This window comes from Scyliorhinus torazame, chromosome 11, assembly GCF_047496885.1.
Source record: "Scyliorhinus torazame isolate Kashiwa2021f chromosome 11, sScyTor2.1, whole genome shotgun sequence".
Lineage (NCBI taxonomy): Eukaryota > Metazoa > Chordata > Chondrichthyes > Carcharhiniformes > Scyliorhinidae > Scyliorhinus > Scyliorhinus torazame.
The window spans coordinates 41,015,814-41,043,209 of record NC_092717.1 but is presented as its reverse complement, the minus strand read 5'-3'; the positions used below and the strand labels follow the sequence as shown (position 1 = coordinate 41,043,209).

The following is a 27,396-nucleotide window of genomic DNA, read 5'->3' as shown; positions in this document are numbered from 1 at the left end:
TGACCCAGTGGGGAATCGAACCTGGGACCCTGGCACTGTGAAGCCACAGTGCTATCCATTGGAGCTACCATGCTGTCCCTCCTCCCCAAAGCCATGCTTGTAAATCTCCATACGGACAGTGACCTGATGCCAGGATCAAACAACTGCGCCACCGCGCCGTCCTATCCAGGGGAAATTGGGGAAAGGGCAGGGAGTACTGGGACTAGTAGTGTTGCTCTTGCAGAGTGCTAGCACAGACAAAATGGGCCAAAAGGTTTCCTGCTGTGCTTCACCCATTCAATGGTTCATTGTATGATTCTATAACCCATAGCAGACTATACAGTCACACTTCATTCACACAGTTAGGGATGTTTTGCTCAGTATCTACTTACCTTAATTTAATAAGGAATCCAGTAACATTATTTTTGTTGAAAATTGTATATTGGACTTTTATTAGTTCTGTTGAATCTTGCAGAAATGAGCCCATGTTTGAAACCAGTCTGAAGATGCCTTTGGCTTTGCCTCAAAGACGTACAATATTAGATGCCTGTTTTGCAATCATTGAACATGATTTCATGCTCAGGGGAGAATACATTTGACCCCACAGATGACCGTTTACTTAAATCAGATTCCTAAAAACAGTTACTAATCAGAAAAGCCACAGAGTAATCAGATAGAATCTATCTTTTACTGGCATCAACAACATTGGAATGCAGGTCATATTTTTCCTGAATCGTGGATGGCAATTTCCTGAATACCTTTTACTCAACATACTTTTTTATTTTAGACCTAAGTCTGCAGGAGCTGTCTGAGCCAGATAGAAGCCAGAATCCATTAACACTTCAGAGTCGAGGTGGTCTAAAAATCCACTGTTGAACTAAACACTTATTGTTGCATACAACAAATGCAGGTAGCCAGGCTTATAGTCCTCTGCAATGGGGATTTTGTAGCACAGAGTAAAGCCCAGCTGGTTTAGTGTCTGGCACATAATAACAGTTCTAAACAGAGGAGGCCAGCTCACAGTGGTTGCTACCCCCAAACTGCAACAATAAAAAAAAAATTGTGAATAAAGCGCCTTTTGTCCTTCAATTAGTGAGAACTACTGTGTTTTCCGCCAGCTGGTTTGGCACGCTCTCTGACTGCATATTTTTGAGCATGTAACTGTTATGAAAATTATAATGGCAATGAATGTTTTGATCAATTGGGAAAAGTTCCCATACTCCGGTTGCATTGTCTTCTACTCCGCTCTTAATTTGGACCAATTATGAAAATTGGCAACCAATAATCACCACAGAAGCTAACGTGCGAACAAACTGAAGCTTCGGTGAGAGTCAGGCCGAACAGGAAACAAAAGGGTTATTTTAGTGTGGTACTGTGACATAAAATAGGAACATTTCAAAAACGTTTCTGCTTTTTGCATTTTTCGGAAGACAGCCGAATTCACACTTGCAAGCAATACTAGCATACCAATATACATATAACATTCATCTGTTCTCATTTAACTGAGGCATTAGCCAGTGTAAGAAAAGAAATAAAATAAGCAGGTCAAGACCACGATTAAAATAGTGAAGAAAGGAACATTATGTGGCTCCATTAATACAATTGTATGTTAATGGTGTACAGTGTGACACAGGCATATTTAACTCCATGTTGCAGATTATTGCATTCAGAGAATCCGTGACAAGTCAGATCGATACGGGATCAATAACAGCCTGATGATTATTACAGAAACCTCAGGACAAATCAGTGACATAAACCTCAATCTCGAAACCTTCAATTTCTAGCAAGAGAAAAAGAATAATTTTCACTTAATTACTGTGCCTTTGAGTGCAGTATTGACGGTAAAACTACAGATAACTTTGATGCCAAACTGGCTCCTGGACAGTTACTATAAAGAGTATAATTTTAACATTATCCAATACTTTTCAGTTTCTGTACAAGTTCCTTATTTGTAAAGTGTACGCAAGATACTTCCATCCAAAACTAAAGTTTGCATTTTATAAATATCCCGTCGGCCCATATTTGACAATCACCTTGTAGACAGAAACTCCATTCCAAATAAATTCAATATATGTTTAAGATGTTCAATATTGAACTGGAACTATGGTTTTAGCAGTACTTAATTATGCATTCAAATGAAAAATTGGCACAAAATTCCAGTTAGCGAGATAGAAACCTTTTTTTCACCAGATGCATCTTCTCCGAGATCCTTCAGGCAATCAGCTAATCCATTAAAGCTGAAGATAAGACATAATGGGGATAAGTTTGACGTCAATTGTTACGATTATTGTTTAAGATTATTGCCCAAAGCCATAGTTACTTCCGCTGTGCTTTTTCTAGTAGCCTCTGTGATCAGAGGAACTGTTCGTTGACATTAATACATTATGCTGTAAAATTCACAAACACACACAAGCAGAATCAAGTGTTGAATCAGTGCCTGCTGAGATCCCCGATACAATCGACTCTACCTGCTAGACCTTGTTCCCATAGTGAAAGTAACTAAAGTCATCATAGTCCAAGGTGACCATAGGCTGCTTTCGCCTTTGATGGGGAGAGCTGACTGGTGCTGATTTAACCTGAGGATCACCACACCTCAGGCGAGGGGCAAGGTTGAGAAGGCGGGGCCTTCATGAATAACCTCAGCTGGTACTGGAACTGAACCCATGCTGTTGGCCTCACTCTGCATCATGAACCAGTTGTCTAGCCAACTGAGCTAAACTGGCCCTCGAATCGTGTTCTCACTGATGTGGTTGGTCAATCTCATAGGCAGCAGGACATCCATCAACTTGTTTGCAAACATTTTGGTGATGTCCCAAGGTAGTTTATTGAATGGATGAATGCACTTCTTAAAGGAAGGATGTATTCTCTGAATGTGAACACTGTCTTGTGTTCACGCTTTGATTCTGTTGGATAGTTGGGTGGAAGGAAAAGGTTGGCCCCTGGATTTTAGTCACATTTCCATTTCCTATTCTCACTCCTAACACACCTGCTGTTTGCTCACTGCAATGTTTTTACTAACAGCCTGCTCTTCTCACCTGGTATCACCTGCAGAATTTTCAACTCCTTCTTGACACCTTCCCTAATTCGCACCCTTATTAGCTGTTCAACACATCCTCGTTGTGGGATGAAGGACTCAACTTTGTGGTCTTCACCAGGTGAACATGAGGCACAGTGAGACACAAAAGATAATACCATTGGAGATGGGGAAGCTGGTAATTTTGCTTAACTGGGTGACTGCTTATCATTTGGACCCCACTGTGTACCACAAACAATTGCAACTTTCAGCCAAGTTCAAAACCTCAAGCAGTTTGGTCAAAACCCTTCAAGTGTTACTGTTCAGCCTGTCATTGCCATCCTAACACTTGCGCCTTTCTTCTGGATTCTCCTCAGCAATGTGAACCTCTCCCAGAAGCTCTTGAAGAAGAATACATCCCTCTTGAGGAAATACTGTCAGATGTTCCATGCTTCCTACGTAGCAGTGCCGAATTAACACCATGGGCTTGGCCCTACTGAAACGCACAGTACACATGAGCAGGAGAAGACCGTGGGGTGGCGTCTTTTAGCAGCATTAAAATTGAACCGGAAACAACGCAAAATGGTTCATTTTTGACTCTCAGTCAAATCTGTTGCCCATTCTTAAACAGGAAATAACGTTTGCGCTGAAGAATATCAATGATCACTAAATTATTGCGTGGAAGGGGTCCCATTTCAACAGCAAATTCCAATGGTCAGCTCTTCAACATCTCAGATAGTCAGCTTGTTATTTTAATTTCATAGATCTCTTTGACAGGCCTCAAACAAATTGCGCAGTTCAGAGAATGTAAGCTCCATCGTCTTCCAGTCCATGCTGCCACTGTTGGACAGCTCAGCACACTTCTGGACAGCTTTATTCAGCTGGGATTGCAATGGATGGTATACCCTAAATTCGCTTAGCCGTGGCGAAAACAAGGGACGGAAAATTTTATCACAAATAACCTGTGGGAGACAAATAAACAAGTCAGTCATTAAATCTGTTAGTGGTTTCATAATGATATAGAACATAGTACATACAGTGCAGAAGGAGGCCATTCAGCCCATCGAGTCTGCACTGACCCACTTAAGCCCTCACTTCCACCCTATCCCCATAACCCTCCTAAACATTTTGGTAACTAAGGGCAATTTATCATGGCCAATCTACCTAACCTGCACGTCTTTGGACTGTGGGAGGAAACCGGAGCACCCGAAGGAAACCCACGCAGACATGGGGAGAATGTGCAGACTCCGTAGAGACACTGACCCAGCGGGGAATCGAACCTGGGATCCTGGTGCTGTGAAGCCACAGTGCTAGCCACTTGTGTTACCGTGCTGTCCCTTATATATACGTTGCTGAACGTATCAAAGGATTAGTCAAGGAAAAGGTGGTCCAGTGACCATGTGAGGATCGTAATCCTGATTTCCACCGGCTGTTGGAAAGACTGTGTAATTGGAAAAAAGCCATTTTCCCTTAAGTTTTGAGGGGATAAAAAGGCTTGAAAATGAATCTGGACTGTTCTGCCACGCTTCCGCAGAATCAGTACCATGCTGAAAGAGGAAAGGACTGATATGCATAACAAGGCCTGAGGTAAGGAAGAAAAATAATTATTTCTCCAACCTTTTCCCAGGGGTGCAATTCCACATACCAGCAGCCATCAGATACCTCATCTGAAAATTGTCTCTCACGCATGAGTCACAACATTAAGTGTTGATCAGCTATTTGATCAGAGGACGATTAGTCGAGCCTCATTTGTCTGAAGCCACACCGCGTAGAAGTCACTGGCTACTAATCAGAAGCAGGATCCCAATCTCATATTTCACCTCTCTGGCTTGGCAGTAGTAACGTTAACTACTAAAGCCGTGCCAGAAAATAACTTAAAAATGAGGGAAATTTTAATTTAAAATCTAATTGAGGTAAGTTAGAAGTGAGCTGTGCAACTGTTTTGGGCACCTCACCATACCATAATGAAAACAAACTATTCCTTCAACCAAATCAAGTATTTTCCCCTTAAAGAAACAATCTTTGATCTTATGAATCACTTTTTTCCAAATCAGAAAGTGACAATCGGGCCTGTGACTCAATTTTGGTACATTGCCTCGTTCCGAAAAAGTTTAGCACCGCAGGAGAATACCTCATCATAGGTAAAGTCGCCATAATCCCAGATGGCCATAGGCTGCTTTCCCCTTTGATGGGGAGAGCTGACTAATGGTGGTTTAACCTGAGGACCACCACACCTCAGGCGAGGGGCAAAGTTGAGAAGGAGGGGCCTTCATGAATAACGTCATTATATCAGGTATATCTCAGGCAAGCTCTGAGGAAACTACACTAAAGGTAGGCCATTCTCTTGGGCTTATTTCAACATTCAGTTGGACCACTGCTGATCTCTAGTTAACTCTAACTATCCCACTCGATTTCAGTAACCTTAATCCTCTTATCCACCAAAAATCTCTCCATTTCTGTTCTGAAATATTCCAATTGGCCTCAGCTCAACAGCTTTTTGGGATAGACCGTTCCAAGTTTTAACTAGCCGTTGTGTGAAGAAGTCCTTTCTGTCATCACCTCTGAACAGCCTAGCTCTAATATTAAGATTAATTCCTTTGTTATAGTCCCAATGGAGGTCCTGGGATCAGACCATACGGTTTTTCATGACCTCCTGGAAAATGAACTTCCCTTTTAAGGAGGCGGAGCTTCCCCTTAACAAGGAGAGCCCCAGCTTGTATAAAAACCCCGGCCTGGGTGCAAGTCGGGAAGGAGACCCTTTAGGGGAGCGTAGGAGTTTTGGATTTGTTTGGATTGGATTGTATTGTATTCTATTGTATTGTTTTGTATTTTATTGTAATAAACCTTGCCTGTTAATTTCTACTTATCTTCTATGCATTCTGCTTACTGCGGATTCAACACTCTTGTTCTTCACAAGAGGTAACAGTTTTTCTCTATGTATTTTATCAATTCCTTTCATCATCTTAAACACCTCCATTAGTTCACCACCTACTCTTCAATACTAGGTGCAAACTGTCCCTCTAATTTAACCTTTGTTAAAAAAACTGCATTTCCTGCAAGGACGATATATCATTCATAAGGTGTGGTTCCCAGGGCTGAAGGGTGACTCTAACCCCAGCTCTGTGCAACTGCATGGTGGATAACCAATTCTGGGCAATTCATTTTAATTATGGGTCTAAAGGGCAGCACAGTAGCACAGTGGTTAGCACTGTTGCTTCACAACTACAGGATCCCAGGTTCGATTCCCGGCTTGGGTCACTGTCTGTGTGGAGTCTGCACGTTCCCCCTGTGCTTGCATGGGTTTCCTCCAGGTGCTCCGGTTTCCTCCCGCAAATCCCGAAAGATGTGCTGAAAGACTGCAATGAAGTTAACTGTGAAAAGCCCCTAGTCGCCACATTCCGGCGCCTGTTCGAGTACACAGAGGGAGAATTCAGAATGTCCAAATTGCCTAACGGGACTTGTGGGAGGAAACTGGAGCGCCCGGAGGAATCCCACGCAAACAAGGGGCAAACGTGCAGACTCCGCACAGACAGTGACCCAAGCCGTGAATGGAACCTGGGACCCTGGAGTTGTGAAGCAACAGTGCTAGCTACTGTGCTATCGTGCTGCCCATTAGCCTGGATCTTTAAACATTCTGGTGGATCAGTCTGGAATACGCCAAGTGGAGCCAGGAGCCAGAATTCAATGTTCCAGCCATGGATCAGAAACGTTAACCCTATTTTCCCCTCTGCAGATGCTGCCTGATCTGCTGAGCATTTGATTTACAGCATCTGCAGTATTTGATCTTTTGCTCCGATTGAGACTGGATGTAATGCCAAAGGCCCTTTTACGAAGAGTGTACCTCCAAATGTGCATTCACCCAATATGGACCCAGAACACCGAGAGGAGGGAGGATCCATGCAGCCATTTCTGACTTTCATGTTTGTGTCAGCTGTAGGTGCAAGGGTTTTACTCCACCCTTCTGAGAGGGTCCTCAGAACTCGTTGGAGAACTGGACGGGGCGGAGGTCTGACATTATGGATTAATGTTGCTTTTTTTCTGCTTTAACTACCAGGAAATATGTCTTCCCCAGGTGAAAAGCAGTGGAAACTTAGTCCTACATTTATGACATTATTATAAAATTAAACACAAAGCAACATGCACACAAAGTATGCATTCCAATAGCTGGGCTTACCATCAAATTATAATCCAACCCCGAAACTGTGCTTGCTCATAACTGGTACAGCATGTAGTGTAGGACTTTTCATTTTTGCAAATCCATTTCAGTTTTTGTCAATTTACCAAAAAACATTCTGCTACTCTGCACGGTTACATCTGCTTTGACCTCGGCTCCAGTTGTCTCTGATAGAATTCCTACAGTGCAGAAGGTGGCCATTCAGCCCATCGGGTCTGCACTGAGCCGCTGAAAAAATGCTCTACCTAGGCCCACTCCCCTGCCCTCTCCCTTGCTCTATCTCCGTACCCCACCTAACCTGCACATCGCTGGACACTAAGGGGCAATTTAGCAGGGCAAATCCACATAACCTGCACGTCTTTGAACTGTGGGAAGAAACCGGAGCACCCGGAGGAAGCCCAAGCAGACACGGGGAGAAAGTGCAAACTCCACACAGACAGTTTCCCAAGGCTAGAATTGAACCCAGGTCACTGGCGTCGTGAGACAGCAGTGTTAACCACTGTGCCATAGTGCAGTCCCTTTTTTAAAAAAAGAACACCCTAACTAGGCCCAATCTGCTGCCCTATGCTTGTAACGCCACGTAACTTTGGACATTAAAGGGCAATTTAGCATGGCTAATCCACCTAACCTGCACATCTTTGGACTGTGGGAGGAAACTGGAGCACCCAGAGGAGACTCACGCAGACATAGGGAGAAAGTCCAAAGTTCACACAGACAGTTATCCAAGGCAGGAATTGAACCCAGATCCCTGGCTCTATGAGGCAGAAGTGCTAACCACTGTGCCACCGTGCCGCGCCTCATGGGGTGAGATCTAGATTAACATGTTTAAGCACGCCTGCGCTGTATTCTACTGGGACCAGGGAACTAACGGCCTCACCTGGGAGCCCTTGCCATAGTACCATTTAACAGTGGTCCATCAGAGACCCTCGTGTGGTCGGACTCTGGGCAGGTGGCACCCCGCCAATCTTGCTGGCACCCGGGTAATTTGTCATTGACAGCACTGCTGCAGGCACCGAGAAACACCCCGCTAAGTGTGCCCAAAACAGGTCTCAGTTTTTGTCCTTTTAAATCGCACCCATTATTACAAAATCTGGTCAACCCTTTTGTGTACTTTTTATTTCCAAAAAATACATTAGAATTTGGATCTTTGCATCGCGTGGGGTACACCACTGGTTCGACCCTTTCCTGCATCCTTTAGTGTGAAATTCCTTTGCACAGCAACTCGCTAAAATAGTGAATGGAACAGGCTTCTGGGATCTTAGTGAACGGCGAGAACAATGAGATTAAGGGGTTGAGAAAGAAACACGGACATAATGGAGGAGGAGGGTGAATTAAAATCAGTCAATCAGGTGCAGCATGAGAAATAAAGATAGGGAAAGAGGGAATAGATTAAGAGACAAAAAGATAAAAGGGACAGGAAGGTAAAATTAAAATAAATGTAAATTATTGTCGTAAATCTCCAGCAACAATTCACTACTTGAAGGAAAGATTTAAATGTAAACTCAACAGATTAAATTTGAGAGAGGTTATTTGGCAATACCTTAATAATGATCATATTATTCAATGGGCAATTAGGCTCTTAATTACCAGACTAAACTTTCTTCAATTAGTTTAATGGGCAATTAATGTTCAAATCAGCAAGTTCTTAAAAGATAGTGAGATGCTGCACATGAATAAATGGTGGAGCATTGTAAATCAATCAGCAAGTTCTCAAGACTTGCAACTCTTGACATACCTCTTAATCCCCTGAATTTGCTGGGCTGAATTGTACATTAATAAAGGAATGCAATATTAGCATCCATTTATTTCTCTAGGAACATCCAGCCTATGATTCTACTGCCTCCCAGTGAGCTTTGACAGAGAGAGTAATAGTTTCTAAAGACCAGTTTTATATATTTAAAATGTTACCATCTGCTTTAAATTCAGTGTTACAGTTTGTTAATAATATAACATTATAGAGTTAAAGGTACTGATTAAATTGTACTCTGAGGAATTGCACTGACAGACATGTGGAAACAAGTCTAAGTTCACAAATGATCTGTCTTATTCTTTCTGTTTCCTGTCAAATTAACACTTTGTATGAAGTTTCAAGGATTAGTTGTCCTTATTAACCTCTGTTCTTTTCAATATATAGTCATTACACATTTGGGATAATTTGCTAAATTCAAGTAGATGCAGATGCAACAGGTAATGGTGAGTTTATAGAAAATAAACTATGGCGTGATGCATCCTTCATGACCTCCACCAATTCAACATATCAATTCAGGCCCTCTATAAAGTTGATTTTGTTTCCAGAGTAAAATTGCTTTCTTTCGAATTACAAATGCTATAGCTTATGGCAAACATTTTAATCATAAATTTGGAAGAGAAGTTGACTTGCCCCTGCTTCACTCGATTGAAATTCTGATCATAGGCGTCTACGAAACTTTGAGGGATTAAGACTGGGACATCCATGAAAAATATATATGTACATCAGACTTATCTTTTTACAGATGGGTAGATCTTGGTCATTGTGGTTTTAGTCCTCATAGGTATTAAAAGTTAGGAGTGACATGGTGGCACAATGGTTAGCACCGCTGCCTCAGAGCGCCAGGGACTCGTGTTCGATTCCGGCCTTGGGTGACAGTGTAGAGTTTGCACATTCTCCCCGTATCTGCGTGGGTTTCCTCCGGGTGCTCCAGTTTCCTCTTGCGGTCCAAAGATGTGCAGGATGGGTGGATTGGCCATGCTAAATTGCCCCTTAGTGTCCAAATATGTGTAGGTTAGATGGGTATGGGAGGGTGGGGTGGGGTGGGTCTCGGTGGAGTGCTCTTTTGGAGTCTCGGTGCAGACCCGATGGGCCGAATGGTCTCCTTCTGCATTGTCAGGATTCTAATTCAAATTTTACATTGGTCACATGGTTTCCCCCAGAGCCAGCAGTGTTAGCCAACAAAGTTCCTGCAACGAATCTGCACTGAATGAGAGTTTGGGCGGGATTTACCGAACAACCCGCTGCGTGTTTTTCGGCGGTGGAGGCGGTCCGCCAGCGGTATTTTCTGGTCCCGCCCTTGGCAATGGATTTCCCATTGACTGCACCGCTCATCGCTGGGAAACCCATGCGCCGTCGGTGGGACCGGACTATCCCGCCGGAGTGAATAGTCAGTAAATTCGCCTGTTATATCAGTTTAGGGTGTGTTGCGATTTCATTGGTTGTCAGTCATAAAGCACAACCAAAGGGCAGCGCGGTGCAACAGTAGTTAGCACTGCTGCCTCGCGGTGCCAAGGACCCAGGTTTGATCCCGGCCTCGGTCACTGTCTGTGTGGTATTTGCACATTCTCCCTGTGCCTGCGTGGGTCTCACCCCCACAACCCAAAGATGTGCAGAGTAGGTGGATTGGCCACGCTAAATTGCCCCTTAATTGGAAAGATTAAAAAATAAATAAAGCACAACCAATATTTCATGTTTAATATCACATCAAATAACCAGAGGTGTGTGGGCATTCTACATAATTGATGAAATTCAAAGTATTAAACTACAACTGACCTGCAGGTTATTATTTGTGCGCTCTGCTCTGCATTTTTTTGTTTTTATATTACACCGAGAGAAACAGTCAAAGAAGTTGCAGTCTTCATCACCTGTACAATTTTGTTCAAGGATGTCACGCATTTTGGGTTCGAAAAACGCCATATCTACATCAATTGCAACAACCTGTAACAGTAAAATACAGCTCTTATCTTCAAATTAATTTCAACAGTATTTATATAATGCATTCTCAATTACAAAATGAGTTTACATAAATAAGGATGGAAACTACCATGGCCAACATTGGTAGATAAAACCTAAAAGTGCTCATTAAGGGCGGCACAGTAGCACAGTGGTTAGCACTGTGGCTTCACATCTCCAGGCTCCCAGGTTCGATTCCTGGCTTGGGTCACTGTCTGTGTGGAGTCTGCACGTCCTCCCTGTGTCTGTGTGGGTTCCCTCCGGATGCTCCGCTTTCCTCCCACAGTCCAAAGATGTGCAGGTTAGGTGGATTGGCCATGCTAAATTGCCCCTTAGTGTACAAAAATGTTAGGTGGGATTACTGGGTTATGGGGATAGGGTGGAGGTGTGGGCTTGGGTAGGGTGCTCTTTCCAAGGATGGGTGCAGACTTGATGGGCTGAATGGCCTCCTTCTGCACTGTAAATTCTCTGATGATTTTCATGATTAATATTCCTGTTTGCTCCTTCAATGGAGATGTTAACCCATGTAGTTGAAACTTAGAGAGTAGTTTTACTAGGGCAGAAATTGAACTAGGAAATAACTCAAAGTAATCAAGTCAAGGCTGTGGTAACTCAGTGAAATTTAAAAGAATTTTATCTACTCATATAGAACCATTGGTCATCCTTTACCTCGTATCACATGGGATATTTGACATAGACACATGAGATTCTCGCACAAACACACATGAACTAATGTTTGTACCAAACATTTTTGTGCATCTTGCTTCAGCGCATTAATTTTCTTTAACCTGCTCATATGTGATTGCATTAAAGAACACTTTTAATTATTCTTGACATTAAAGATTGAAAAGGGCGGCACGGTGGCAGATTAAATTCCGGCCTTGGGTCACTGTCTGTGTGGAGTTTGCACTTTCTCCCCGTGTCTGCGTGGGTTTCCTCCGGGCGCTCCAGTTTCCTCCCACAGTCCAAAGATGTGCAGGTTACGTGGGCTGGCCATGCTAAATTGCCCCTTAGTGTCCAAAAAGTTAGGTGGGGTTACTGGAATAGGGTGGGGGCCTGACCCTAGGTAGGGTGCTCTTTCAGAGGGTCGGTGCAGACTGGATGGGCCAAATAGCCTCCTTCTGCACTGTAGCGATTCTATGGAAAGTATTAAAATTGAAACCCGCAATCACTATAGGCACCAATCTGTTGAATAAGCACCTTCCACTTCACGGTTACCATTAGGTTATTTGCTCTTGTTTTTTATATAAGTATTACCTTTGTAGGTAGCATGACAGGATCTGAGTTCAAATTCAGATCAGGTTTTTAACACTGATGTCATCTCTTTCTGATTCATAAAACGTCCTACATGCGATGAGTAAGTCATCTCCAATCAAGTTCACGGTGAGAACAGGACCACAGCTTGCAACTATCCATGAATTGCAAGTATTTTGCATTAAATTAGCATTGCTACTCACAGAATTTCATTCCAAGATATAGCTTCAGCATCCTAACAGCCAGCACCACATTCTGGAACCTTCCACATTTTGAAATGTTAGAATCTTCACTGATACCCAGGATTGTCCCAGTTCATTGATCTTGGTCCCAATCATTTTTAACTGTTCCAAACTTGTCATGCCCGGTGAGAGAGTTCCCTTTAAATGGTATTGTGACAGGTGATAAACTTCTGCTGTTTCCAATACATCAAACATTAACTGTGAACATTCTAACTCGGATTCTAACTTTCTTCCAGAAGTCTTTGTGCCCAGGTAATCCTAAATACTTCTTCCTCTGGCGGTGCGTCACTTTCCAAGGAGGACAAAGCATATTGTCCTCACAGTGATTGTGCGGGAAAGGGTGAGGAGTGAGGGGTGTGTGTGTGTGTGGGGGGAGGGGGGGGACTTCCTTCTCCTTAGAATTTTCCATTATCAGAGAGCAGTGACTTTATCTGGAGTTGACATTTAAAGTCTGGGATAGATCACCATCAGATTCTACATTTTCCCTGATGGACACTTCATGGGCCTTGCCGCTAAATTTCTTAAGAGTCTCTTGTCCCATCTGCATTGTACATGTTTCACTCTCGACACCTACCACTCCTGCAGGCCTGAACTTCCAAATCCTGCTCAGATATTTTGCTTTACTCGCTCACTGTCAGCACATTCAGAAATGGATTCCCTCGTGTTTTGGAATTCCTTCCCCTTAAGTCCGCCTCTTGCATCGCCCTCTACGTTCAGCTGTGAGTCAAAAGACACTATCAATGCCCCCTACAAGCATGTGCATATTTCCACATGTGCACACATGTGCGTGCTCACTTATGGGACTGAAAATCAATGGCCATTCCAACAGATTCCCTCCCATGAAAGGCCATTGGTGTAAGCGATCGGGAACTCTTGTGAAGTGGGAGTTGCAGTACTCTCCTCCAGAATCTGGTCCAGTGTCAGTGCAGCTATGCAGGTCTCTTCAGAGGAAATGACAAATTATACCAACCCTCCGTGATCTACCCTCCTGATACACTAGCACCTCAGGTTCAGCACTGAGGCGACAGCCGTAACTTTCCACAGTGTGTTTAAGGAGAACTGCTGTTTGGTAGAATTGGTTCCATTGGGAGCGGTGTGAAAATTTCCTTCTGATCTGCAACAAGCTCTTGTTAACATCCTAAAGACTGGATATAGTTAGGTAATGTGAGAATGAAGTTAGTCTCTTGTGTATTGTTAGGTTACAAAAACATGAACGAAGAGCCCAGTGTTGTACTTAAATTACACAAAGATTCTCTTTTATGGTTCAAGTTATTTGAAATTATGGCGATTTCCATAGGTTCCAGCCTCCACTCCAACCACAGTAACATATATGATTTTAAAATTCCACTTGGCTGTTTACACCCCAAACCAACTGAAATGGTAGCAGAATGTGTATTTCAAATGTTGAGAAAACGCCATCCGTTAAGTTACTGTAATTTATGCTATTAAAGGCACTATTATCCTCTCTATTAAAATAACAGAGTTAGCTTTTACAGAAGAATATCACTTACAGTAATCATCAAACTTAAAAATTACTTTCAGCTCTTATCTATATTAATAAAGTTCCAAAAAATAAAGAAATCCTGAAATCAGTTCAAATAACTTATTCTGCCCAATTTCCACTTCTTTCCTAATACCGCCCATCCCCCCCCCCCCTCCATTCCTATCCTCTCCTGGCGATGTTAACATCAGTGAATTGGGTGGCATTTGGTGGACTAAACAAAGGGGAAAAATGACCACCGTGGCTAATTCCGCCTTTATCTAACGTCTGCGCGCGCGCATAATCACAGCAGGAATCGTTGGATAGTGACCAGGAGCTGGAACTCCACACAATTCCACCCTTTACTAACATACCTTGTATGCATTTTAACCTCTATGCTTAAAATCTAAGAATACGGGAAGAGGAACAGATTTTTCAGCTGCACAAGTGGTTCTGCCATTCTATTAGATCATAGCTGACCTGTATGTAATTCAACTCCAATTTCTTGCATTTGAAATGAAAATGAAAATCGCTTATTGTCACAAGTAGGCTTCAAATGAAGTTACTGTGAAAAGCCCCTAGTCACCACATTCTGGCACCTGTTCGGGGAGGCTGATACAGGAATCGAACCGTGCTGCTGGCCTGCCTTAATCTGTTTTTAAAGCCAGTGATTTAACCCTGTGCTAAACAGCCCCAGATGTCCCTTATTCCCTGATACCCTTATCTAAAAAAAAATCTCAGTGCTTCAACAGATTTATTAAACACTGTGGAGTTATTTCCACAGATTTGATAAGGTGCATATTTGATTGCTTTCTTTAGAATTATTTTTTTTAGAACATGTTTTTTCCAATTAAGGGACAACTTAGCGTGGCCAATCCACCTACCCTGCACATCTTTGGGTTGTGGATGTGACACCCACGCAGACATGGGGAGAATGTGCAAACTCCACACGGACAGTGACCTGGGGCTGGGATCGAATCTGGCTCCTTGGCGCCATGAAGCACAAAGCTAACCACCGTGCCGCCCTGCATATTACATTTCTACCATCTCCTTTTATCACCATTCATGACCTCACATGTTAGAAGCACCCAGCAGATCCACCACCATCTGAAAAGAGAAAGGACATTTCAGAGATTATGTAGATATTCAGTGAGAGGCTCGACACCTGTGAAGTCTAGAATGACAAGGGCAGCAGACTCATGGGAATACCACCATCTGGAAGATCCCCTCCAAGTCACTCACCATCATGGAAATATTTCGCTGTTCCCTCACTGTTGTTAGGTCAAAATCCTTGAATTCCTTCCTTAACAGCACTGTGGGTGTATCTACACTACATGGACTGCAGTGGTTTAAGAAGGCAACTCACCACCACATTCCAAAGGGCAATTAGGGCTGGGCAATAAATTTGACGCCCACATCCCTCAAAAAAGATGAATAACAAAAGATTTTAGCCTCTCTTTTCCCTTTTCAGATACTGACGGGCCTGATATACATTTCAAGTATTCTCTGATTTTGAAATCTAGTTGACGCTACATTAGCCTAATTGAAGGATAATAACCTTGAATATCATGTAGTCCATGAAGTAGACAACTGTGTACCTTCAATTTCTGGTACCTTTTAAGGTCATGTATGAATGGGAAAATGTGAACCTGTTTTTCAATACTACCTCCTGTTCTATACTCATAAATTACCGTTAGATCAGCCCTGATGGCAAAGTTTTCTGGCTTGATGTCACAAAGGTGAAGTTGGTGAGAGAAGTCATTCTCAAAGTGCCTCGCCAGCTCGAGGAAGCTCAGCGCAATTCCATTCGTCATCTGCCACAAGGCCTTTCTGCTACTGCCTCGCCAGGAGGGTGTGGCAAGCTCCTCGAGAGAGAAAAGGCTGTGATGCCAAGCATGGCCAGCTGTAAGATACTCGACAGCATAGAAATGCCCACATGAGCCCACCACTCTGAGAACATGCTTACTCAGATCTTGGAGCAATTGGAAAAACACATATTCCTCCTGCTGAAAGAGGGACCACATACTGGCTAGCTCCGCCCTTGAGAATGAACCTCTTCTGTCTTTCAAGTGGTTGGTCCATAGTTGTGGTACTGTGACATTCTTCACCTCCAGGCCCAAGGAATGTTTGATTTCCAGTGCAGTAAAGACGAGAATATCGATGTCTGGAATGGGTCGATTTTCTCGCTCGTCCAACAGGTACAGGCTCTCATAGCTCAAGAAGTTTTCCAGTTTGGATTTCAGAATTATTGGCCGACCGTTCCAATCAGCCTGGATGACTTTTTTCCCTTTATCGTAGTAAAGGCAGCGTTTATAAACCATTGTCTGCGTGACGCACAAATCCTCACACAGATCTCCTGTCAGGACTCCTTGCCTGTAGTCATAGCACTGGAATAAACATAGAAATACACAGTCATTTCTACTGTAACTGATTGACACAAAGGACATCAACATATGCGTGTTCAAAGCTTCTAAAGTTCAACTAAACACCAAGGATTCATGCACAGAAAACCTGGGACCTCTGCGCGTGAGGCAGCAGTGCTACCCACTGCGCCACCATGCTGCCCTATTTTCATGTTTTACTTTGAAGTGTAGTTTGGAATTTTACCAGAATTTGGCAAAATGTAGGCTCAGACTGAAAACTGCCGTGTAACTCTCCAGTTGCACAAACCAGTTTTCTCTCCAGATATTAAGCCTCCTTAAAGAAACAAATGTGTGGGTGGGGTTTATGACATAACTGGTGGGCGGGGTCTGATCGAGCCGGCAATCGGCTCCATAGAGATTGGGGTGCCATCTTTAAAGAGTGTCTTGATCTGCACTGAAATCCAATCGCCCCCAGCCCCCACTGCAGAGGTATAGGGGCCCTCCCCACTGCCATCGCCCCACCCCCTCACAACAATCATCGGCAGCATCCACCTCGCCCCCCGCCAGCCGACAATCATCGCCGGCATTCCCCTCGAACTGGCATTCCCCTACACCACCACCCCGACAATCATCAGTTGCGTTTCCCCCCCCACCCCCCCCCCCTACAGACCCATTGCTGATTCCCCTTCTGCCCTATCACCACTCATAAATGACCCCCGCCATGGGACTCCCACTGGGCCGGCCCCTGGCACTGTCCCTTGGCATAGGTTGTCACTGCCAGGTTTGCACCTCCAGGTTGTCAAGCTGGCAGTGCCAACCTGCACTAGGCGGGCATGTTCCTCTCCTCCTCGGGACTATATTTACTTTTGTGTGCCTGGAGGAATCCCCTCGACTGATTCTTGTTTGGCTAAACTTGCTGTAAATTTGGCAGTCTCAATCTGTGGCAAGGGTCAGTACCAGGGCACTGCCTGGGCATGTCTCTCACGCTCTTCGGGCTATACTTACCTCTGCACCTCTGGAGGGATCCCCTCGACTGACTCTCATTTGGCCAAACCTGTAGTAAACCTCACCGACGACACGTCACGTTGGCGAGGTATGAATAGTTTGTGCGGGGGGGCGGTCATGTGGCGGGGGGCCCGTTAATAATATTTAAATGTATTAAAATATATTCAAATGAGATTTACACACTTTCTGGGCATTTCACGATTCTCTTTGGATTTTCCACCTGTACCATTGACCCCGCACACAGCTAATGCAGGCTCAATATTGCCCCCGTTGACCTTTGTTATGTGGAAAAGCACAGCAGCCATTTGTGAGCAACATGACCTCACAAACAGAAATGACTGGTCAATTTATAGGCTTTTGTTCATGTTGGTTAAGGAACGTATTGGCCAAAGGACTTGGGAGAACTTACTGCTCCTATTCTGCAATGTTACAGGCAGTCAAGGGTGCTTGGATTAATATGGAGAATGACACCTCAGACAATGCAACACTCCCTCAGTGTCGGATTGTTCAGTCGAGGTGATATTGTTCCCCGGTCTATGGTTAAAATCACTTAACAGTATCTGAGCTGTAGTATGTGATTTTGCTTCATTTCAGTTCCCTGCAGAATTAATTTAAAATTAGGAACAACACAGTCAAACAGCCATTTCGATCACAGCTAACATCGCTAAGCAACAGTGACTAGTCACATTCAAGTTTTAAATAGTGAAAGGTACTTAATCCTACTGTTCTGTCCCCAATCAATAAGGATGAACAACATCTCCTCCATGATAGTCCTCAATACCGGGGCCCCGCAAGGCTGCATACTTAGCCCCCTACTATGCTCCCTATGCAAACACGACTGTGTGGCAAAATTTGTCTCCAACCCCAGCTACAAGTTTGCTGATGACATGACCATAGTGGGTCGGATCTCGCACAATGGTGAGTCATAGTACAGGAGGGAGATAACGAACCTAATGGCATGGTGCAATGACACCAATCTCTCCCTCAATGTCAGCAAAACTAAGGAGCTGGTCATTGACTTCAGGAAGCAAAGAATCGTACACACTCCTGTCTGCATCAATGGTGCTCAGGTGGAGATGGTTGACAGCTTCAAATTCCTAGGTGTGCGCTTCACCAACAATCTGTCCTGGTCCACCCATGCCGTCGCTACGGCCAAGAAAGCACAACAGCGCCTATACTTCCTCAGCAAACTAAGGAAATTCGGCAGGTCCACATCGACTCTCACCAATTTTTACATCAGAGAAAGCTGGCTGCATCATAGCCTGATATGGCAACTGCTTGGCCCAAGACTGTAAGAAACCACAGAGTTGTGAACAAAGCCCAGTCCATCACCCGAACCCGCCTGCCATCCATTAACTCTGTCTACACCTCCCGCTGCCCTGGGAAAGCAGGCAGCATAATCAAAGACCCCTCCCACCTGGGTTATTCTCTCTTCCAACCTCTTCCATCGGGCTGGAAATACAAAAGTCTGAGAACACGCACGAACAGATTCAAAAACAGCTTCTTCCCCGCTGTTACCGGGCTCCATAATGACCCTCTTATGGATTGATCTCTTCACACATCTTCTCTACTGAGTAATACTACACTCTGTATGCTTCACCCGATGTCTATGTATTTACATTCTATATTTATGTATGTCCTATGTTTTTCATGTATGGAATGATCTGCCTGGACTGTTCCGCAGAACAATACTTTTCCCTGTACCTCGGTACACGTGACAATAAATCAAATCTAAATCTAAATCCATGACAATCGTTATGCTCAGAGAGTTAAGGTCAGAATGAGAAAGGTATGATTTTAAAACCGGGCCCTCAAAGCTCTTGTGGAGGCTATAAAGTATGTAAGGGCCATTCCTGTTGATCCCTTATTTCCCCTTTCTTTATTTTTACTGCTATCATTTTGGTCCATGGATGCGTAATGGACATATATCCTTTAAGTTGAGCAGGAGAAGTGAGGAATTCAAAAGTTAAAAAAGAGAACACTGTGCTAGCCTTTAGACAGCAGAACTCTGACTTTTCGGCACCCGAGACATCGGTGGGACTCAGTTCACTTGGTTGGCTGGTGGCCAGCGAATTGGCCAAAAAGGCCTTATTCTGCCCGGTAACAGGCGGTGATTGAATCCTGCCTGAGTAAGATGATTTTCAGAGAGCAAGGGAAAGCAATTGGAGTCCTGGACGCTCAGAGAAAAGAAGCTGCTCTCTCTCTCCCTCATACTTTCTCCAGAAAAGCTTCTGTATTTCTGAAACTGCAGAGGGCTGAATGAATCCACAGTGGAAACCAATACAGACTGGAAACAGAAACCTCGAACTGTAAGCCTGGACTGAAGGACAGTGTGCTAGAAACAACCATCTGAAACAAAGACTCTTACCTTTTTACTTTAATTATTATTTTTACACCCCCTCTTTTCCCCTCTGTGTTTGTCTGTCTTGTGTGTGAATAGAGGGTGGGGCTAGATTAAATGAGGTTGAGAATTAGGTAATAGTTAACCTGCTGCATTTTCTGCATATTTAACTATAGTTATTGTCATTAATAAACTTAATTTTGTTTAAAGTTACAAACCTGGTGACTGTATTTATTGGGCAGCTAAGGTCCAAAGACTTTGGGTGTTCTTCTGAGAATTAGTTATTCATTTCAATTGTGTTGCCCCTCTGGGTCAAATGGGGCTTGAATGGACTGAAAATTTTGTTTTCTGTTACTTTAGTTGGGGCAGCATGATAGCACAAGTGATTAGCACTGTGGCTTCACAACGCCAGAGTCCCAGGTTCGATTCCCTGCTGGGTCACTGTCTGTGCGGAGTCTGCACGTTCTCCCTGTGTCTGCGTGGGTTTCCTCCGGGTGCTCCGGTTTCCTCCCACAGTCCAAAGACGTGCAGTTTAGGTGGATTGACCATGATAAATTGCCCTTAGTGACCAAAGAGGTCAGGAGGAGTTATTGGGTTACGGGGATAGGGTGGAAGCGAGGGCTTAAGAGGGTCGGTGCAGACTCGATGGGCCGAATGGCCTCCTTCTGCACTGTATGTACTATGTTCTAAACCCGCCCAGGGGTTGTAACAAGCAGGCTAACTCTATAATTTATGGCTCCACCAAAAGCCTCTTGTTCTTGGAACAAAGGAGGGACTACCCCAAAACATAGGCAGGTTTGGGTTGGGTGTGGTGGTGGGGGGAGGAGGGGGAGTGGTTGTGGGCTGGAGTGGGGTGTATTTAAAGTATCCAGATTCAAACCCTGTCCACCATTCACCTCATTCTGCCACCTTTACTTTTAACGGAGGTGATGGAGCAGGGGACCAATCTACTCACAGGAGGTGGGTTGGCACATTAAATATTATAATGAGGCCACATGCCTTTATCTTTATCCACTAATTGAAACTGAACTCTGAACGACCAGTTTTTCTGAGCCTCGGGAAACCCTTCAGCTAAACTGAGACGAGGGACTGCTAGATAAGGAGGTAGGTCCTCACAATAGGACAACACTGCACGCAACCCTTCTGAGCACCCACCCCATCTCCATCACAAGGCCTCTAAACTCCCCTCTTAGGCTTCCAATTTCCTGCATAAGGCCTCTGATCCCACCTCTCACGGAGGCCTCCAATACCCATCCATCAATGTGTTCCCCCCCCCCACCCAAACCTGACTTGCAACCTTCGCTTGAAGCTTCCAAATTCCCCTCCCACCACTGAACTCCACCAGGACTGGAAATTCCCATCTCTCAGGATTCCCTCCATTTCCCCCTGGGATCAACCCCAGCCACCACCCCTGGATCAGCCCCTCGCCAACAACCTCCTCGTCCTCAGCTGGGCCACGGACCTACTTGGTCCTCCAGGGTTCTCTGGCTACTCCATGTCCGACTAAATCAAACTGGCATTCAGGCAGAGAAACTGTCAGTGATGTTACTCTGCATGTTAAAACTCCACAGCACGTGGGGAAACCCTGACTTCCAGTCCCCCTGCTCCACCTGCCAGCCCACCTCATACTCTGACTCCCCAGCAAGTCAAGCAAATTAAAATTCCCCACAAAATGCTTCATGTTACATGGAGAAAAGGACAATTGAACTGGTCAACATATCTCCAATGAACTGCTATGTAATTGATTCTTTGATTCCTAAAGCACAATATGTTTTTTTTCCAAAGACAGAAAGCTCTGTCCTCGGGATAATTAGCAAGATATTCCATTGCTCTAATACTGATTGTGCAATGTATGGAAATTAAAAAGAAGCACCAATTAACAACGGTAAGTGGTTATTGAGGTGCTGAATGATATCTTTTTTAAGTTGCTCACTACATTGCATTACAGGGAATTTGAATATTGATGTGAATTATCAGAGCAAATCATAAACCTGTCACAAAATAATTAACAGTTCCCAAGAATGAGTGCATACATTAGTAACATTGAATGACCCCCATAATGTCCTTGCATCCGGAGACCCCTCGATTCTTACCTCGTCAGGCATTGTTCTCATGGATCAAGGTCTCCTTCTGTGCTAAATCACACACCCCAGCCTCACCATTCCTGCAGTGAATCTCACACTGTAGGGGTCAAATTGGTTTTCAATGGGCTTCAGCCCCCTTATGCCTCACTTAAGTTCTGAGTTGAGCTTGTGTGTTTCATGTGTGGTTTCTGCCTATATCGCAACACTTACACCAACCCAGCCAAAGCCTTGAATCATATCCTCCATGTAACATTGACCATTGTCTCTATATTTCTCTGTATCTTCCTCAATCTTAAAGGTTGTTTATTGGTGTCCTTCTCTCCCTGCTTCTCCTCTATTGTCTAGCTCCGTAAGTCTGCCCTTACTTCCACTCCTCTCTATCCACACAGCCAGAGCAGCTCTAGTAATTGTTTACCTCCCTCACTGCCACTGGGATCTACCTTTGTTCATCAATACACCTTGCTCGGTGATATGGTCGACAAGCAAGAGGTCAATTTCAATATATAAATGGAAATTAACCAGTTCAACCTCTCCTCTTCTCTTCATCTTTCAGACACTTCTATGCTATCAGACAGTGCGTCAAACATCAAGTCTTGGATAAGCTACAAACTCCTTCATATAATATTTAGTGTTCTTTTTGAACACTACGCCCTTGACTGTAACTCTAATCCTCTCAGCTTGAACAACTGTGCGCAGCTTTGGCAGCTGTTTTAGCCCAAACTCAGTTTCAAACCTTACATCCCATCCATTACTTATTAGAATTAGATCTCCTCCAACACTGTCCATTTCTGGGTCTTGCTTAGCCCCACCAATCACCATTGCTTCTGTAATCTACAGAATTTGATTTTTGCAATACCTGCTGACATTCCTTTATCCATGCTCCATCAACTCCAATATGACCAAAACACAACTGTTCATATCCTGTCTGATACTAAGCTTGTCTGTCCATCACATCTGTCCTCACAAATCGATGATGGTTCCCTCTTGCCCAAACTATTGTCCTCCCCTTCAAATTGATCCTGATGCCACTCTATCTCCAAATTTCTATGTTCCCTCCTTCTGATGTACTTTCTCTCCATGTTTTATCGGCACCTGACTCTGACAACTTGCCCATCCCATCCACCTCCCTTCCTACGCAACTGGTTCCCTCCAATATCCTCCCCCTTTTTACTTCTCAACTTTAAATAACCTTTTGTACATTTCTTCAAACACACTTCGAGAGTTCTTTATCTGATGTGCCGTTCCTCATGAAATAGCTGAGGACATGATGCAAGGCATATACTTGTTGACATTGGTGCTTGGTAATATGAAATATGTGGCAGTAAATAGATGTCCCTGAACAGTAAAGTTGCTCGACTAACAATGTAAGTGGACATGTATGCTATTCAGAAGTACTTGTTGTCAATTGAAACTTCACAGACCAGCTTCCTTTGTTGTACATGATTCTTTGCTGTTCATGATTCCAAAGCAATAGTCTTCTCTGCCTCCACCTCTGCTAAAGCTTTAAGCACCTTCCCAGCATCTTCCTATTGTGCTGTTGTGAAGCACACCATATCTGGGATATATTGCAATTCTTCGTTTCATATATTTAAGCATATGAATTGTTTCTTGCAAATTCTAAATGACTGATTACTTACAACACTTGTTCAGCAATGCACTTGTTTGTTTATAATCCGTCAGACTTCAACAAATGCAGCAACGGGTCACTGGGCAGTGATGCAGGGTGATTTTAAAAATCTCAAAGGAATAATGCTCCAATTGTGTCCACCTTTAAACAATTTTGAAAGGAATTGTTGTCTAACAGGACAGGCATGATTACTAATGTAAGTGATCCTGCCTGGCATTACCACAATGACGTATTAGCTCCCTGTCCCCCATTTACTCCAGCTACCACCATCCTTTTCATAGAATTTACAGTGCAGAAGGAGGCCATTTGGCCCATCGAGTCTGCACCGGCTCTTGGAAAGAGCACTCTACCCAAGCCCACACCTCCACCCTATCCCCATAACCCAGTAACCCCACCCAACACTAAGGGCAATTTTAGACACTAAGGGCAATTTAGCATTGCCAATCCACCTAACCTGCACATCTTTGGACTGTGGGAGGAAACCGGAGCACCCGGAGGAAACCCACGCACACACTGGGAGAACGTGCAGACTCCGCACAGACAGTGACCCACGCCGGGAATTGAACCTGGGACCCTGGAGCTGTGAAGCAATTGTGCTAACCACCATGCTACCGTGGGGCTCTGAAGGGAAGGGGTGCTCCTTCAGTATCCCAAACTGAAATTCTGCCACCCACAGCATGTCCCTCTGCTTGATAAGCCCACTCCCTCCATGGCCCTACCTACCTGCCAGCTGGTTTGGGCTCCAGGCTGACCAGAATCTGCCCTCTGGCCAAAGGCAAGAAACAGCCAACTGGCATCATACGCCTAAAAATGGCTGGAGCGCTTCTGCTGGGTCAATTTGAGGGGGCGTGCCTGTGCACTTCACTAATCAGCTGCCCAAAGGTCAAAATATATGTCCATGCATGTAATAAGTGAACACTTTACATTTCTGGAGTCCAAATGTGTACATGTGTACTTAAAATTATACCCTTCTACGAATCCACATCGTGGATGCATTTGGTTCATGCATCATGCTGCAACAGACAGTATCAATTGCATGACTGAAAAGAAGGGATCTGTCACATTTGATATTGCATTAGATATCAAGCTGGCTGATGTCAGTGAAGTCTCCAACAAGTGTCCTAAATGAGTCTGTGGTACAGGTGTTCAAAGCAACAATGATGCTTACACCCAATGGGAGTGCAATGCTGATGTGCCAATTTGTGGAGACATTGTTTTATTTTCTGAAATCTATATTGTGTAATGTTGAAAATGCAAAGGGTGTCTCTGGGACCTATGGTTCCATCTCACTGGCTTCATGGCTCCTGCAGTTCCCTTCTTGCTCTTCAAATCTCTTGCTTCAGCACTGCATGCAAGACCCAAGCAGCTGACAACAAATGATTGTTTCTGGATTTATACAGCCTCACTGTTCTACTGAACAATGCTATTGGCCTCGAATGCTGCTGTGCGTCGACTTTAAGTTACTTTGGTAGATGTACAAAACGTACTTTGGAAGGATATGGAATTCTAAACAAGTTATTGAACAGAAGGTATGTTATTAACATTTGCAGTATCGATTGTAGGAGAAAAACTTCAGCTGGAACTGAATTCATAATTATCCAGTAATGCACATTGCATTTATGTGCTTAATGTTATGGCCTGAGGAATTTCTAATAAATCTGCATAAATATACAATGTCTGTTTAATCAGTTCTCTCTTATCTGATAGGTGGAATGCTTTACATCTCTCCCATACTACAGAACTGCAGAAAATTAAATTCCTCTTAGCATAGGAAGGTGTTAATAAACTCACTTGTCTGGTGATAGACAGCTTCCGTAATACACATTTTATATAAGCTAATGATTACCTGGCAGTAAATTCCAGAGCCATCAATGAAACGAGGAGTTTGGAAGAATCGTAAATCTAAAAAGCGAAGCCCGAGCAGTTGAGGAACATCAGTTGAAGCCCCTATAGTTCTGATTCATTATTTAACATTACTTTACAGGACAATTTTTTTCCAGTCTCTGTGGAAAAATGTCTGCTCGCATCAGTTTCTCATGGCTTTCCTCTGAAGCAGCCCATTTGAACTTGCTATTTAATTTGGTGTCACACAATCTGGAAATACATTTGGCCCAGCTTCTGTAACTCAAACAAAGTATCGGAGATATGTAACAATATCAAACCAATTTTTTTTTCTGGCTACTGTCATCTGTCACCAGCTCCCATAAACAAAAGGAGATATATGCTCCTGCTTCCGCATCCATCAAACCAGCGTTCAGTCCTTTACGACACTTTTCACATCCCATGTCCCATTTCACTGCCTCTTCTTTGCTTCTTAACCCCTATTTCATTTGCTAACCCTTCATCTTTTCACAATACCTTTGACCATTTTTCAGCAGCAGTTCAACTTGAAATAAATATTTATTCATTAAACTTTTTTCAAAGAAGCAATATTCTAAATTTAAATAAAAGCACAAAACTGGGAAATAAAATGAAGGGCTCTCTCTTGTACAATCATCACATGATACAGCACATAAGGAGGCCATTCAGCCCATCACGCCTGTTCTTTAGTGGAGCTGACCAATTAACCCCGCTTTCCTACACTTTCCCCTGCAAATATTTTGCTTTAAGTGTTCATCCAATTCTCTTTTGAAGATTACTATTGAATCATCCAGCCTTTGAGGCAGTGCATTCCAAATCTCAACAACTCGCTGTGTAAAAATGTTTCCTCGAGTCAACTCCTGATCTTCTACCAATCACCTTAAATCTGTGTTTCTTGGTTACTGACCCCTTCTGTCACTGGAAACAGTTTCTCCTTCACAGTCTATTCAAAACTATTCATGATTTTGAGCACGTCTCTGAAGGTTCTGTTTAACCTTTGCTCCAAGGGGACGAGCCCCAGATTCTCCACATAACTGAAGTCCCTCATCTCTGGTACCATTCTAATAAATCTCTTCTGTCCCCTCTCCGAGGGCTTGACATCCTCCCTAAAAGGAGTGCCAGAATTGAACACAGGATTTAATACAATCTATCTCCTAAACAGTGCTTTATAATGGTTTTAGCATAACTTTGTTAATTTTGCACACTTTTTTTATTAGTAAAGCCAAGGAATTTAAATGTGTTTTTAACTGCTTTCTTGTCCTGTTACTTTCAGATATCTCTATATATAAACCCACAGGTCATTCTGTTCCTACGCCATCTTCAAAATTGTCCCAATTAATTCATGCTGACCCTTCTATTTCTCCCATCAAAATATATCACTTCCCACTTCTCAGTATCAAATATAACCTGTCACATGTTTGACCATTTTCTCAGTCAGTCCATGTCCCCTTGAAGTCTCTTCTTGTTCTCATCACTCGCTATTACATTCTCAGTTGCGTATTGTCTGCAAACTTTGAAATTATGCCCTATATGTTAATGCCAGTGCTAGCAGCTTATCTTTCTTTTATCTTCAGTAAGTTTATTCTACATGCAGCTCGGTACAGTTACAAACTCCTTATCGTTCCCCCATCACAGCTCCAGCTGTGTCCATTTATCCTCTTTTGGCGGTTGAGCCAATAATTATCACCTGTCTTTAATAAGGCAATTTGCTTAACAATGTAATTGCCAAAATATGCACTTGCTGATACATGGACACTATGCACCCAGGTACAGGTTATTAATATGTATATTATACATAATTCCATGGACTTTCTTTTTACTAACAAGTTTATTGTGTGGGACTTCTTCAAGTCCTTGTATCTAACATCAACAACATCACTATCATCAAACTTATATGTTACATTATCAAATTATTGAATTTAGTTGGACAAACTTAATTTGCCAGTAACAACTCACATGGTGTCTTTTGTGTAATAACCCATACTTTTCCAAATCCAAATTCATTGGGCGCGATTCTCCACTCCCGCGCCGGTTGGGAGAATCGCCTGGGCCGCCAAAATTTCCGGGGACGCCGGTCCGACGCCCTCCCGTAATTCTCCCAAGCGGCGGGAACGGCCCGGTCGAGTTTCGCGGGCCGCAGGCCGGAGAATCGCCGGAGACACCGAAAATGGCGATTCTCCGGCACCCCTGCTATTCTGAGGCCTGGATGGGCCGAGTGGCCGGGCCAAAACGGCGGGTTCCCCCCGGCGCAGTCCACACCTGGTCGCTGCA

The 27,396-nt window shown here is 43.7% G+C and overlaps 1 protein-coding gene across 1 annotated transcript in view; it reads right to left on the bottom strand.

Moving 5' to 3' along the window:
• Window positions 1-398: 398 nt before the first annotated feature.
• The window catches only part of dipk1c (divergent protein kinase domain 1C), a 35,839-nt gene continuing 8,841 nt past the window's right edge, over window positions 399-27,396 (bottom strand). Inside the window, exons 2-4 of the mRNA XM_072467168.1 lie at window positions 15,537-16,232; window positions 10,690-10,854; window positions 399-3,954 (exon numbers count right to left, since the gene is read on the bottom strand). Coding sequence (XP_072323269.1) covers window positions 3,751-3,954; window positions 10,690-10,854; window positions 15,537-16,232 — 1,065 coding nt within the window. The 3' untranslated portion in view covers window positions 399-3,750. The remainder of the gene's footprint in view (window positions 3,955-10,689; window positions 10,855-15,536; window positions 16,233-27,396) is intronic.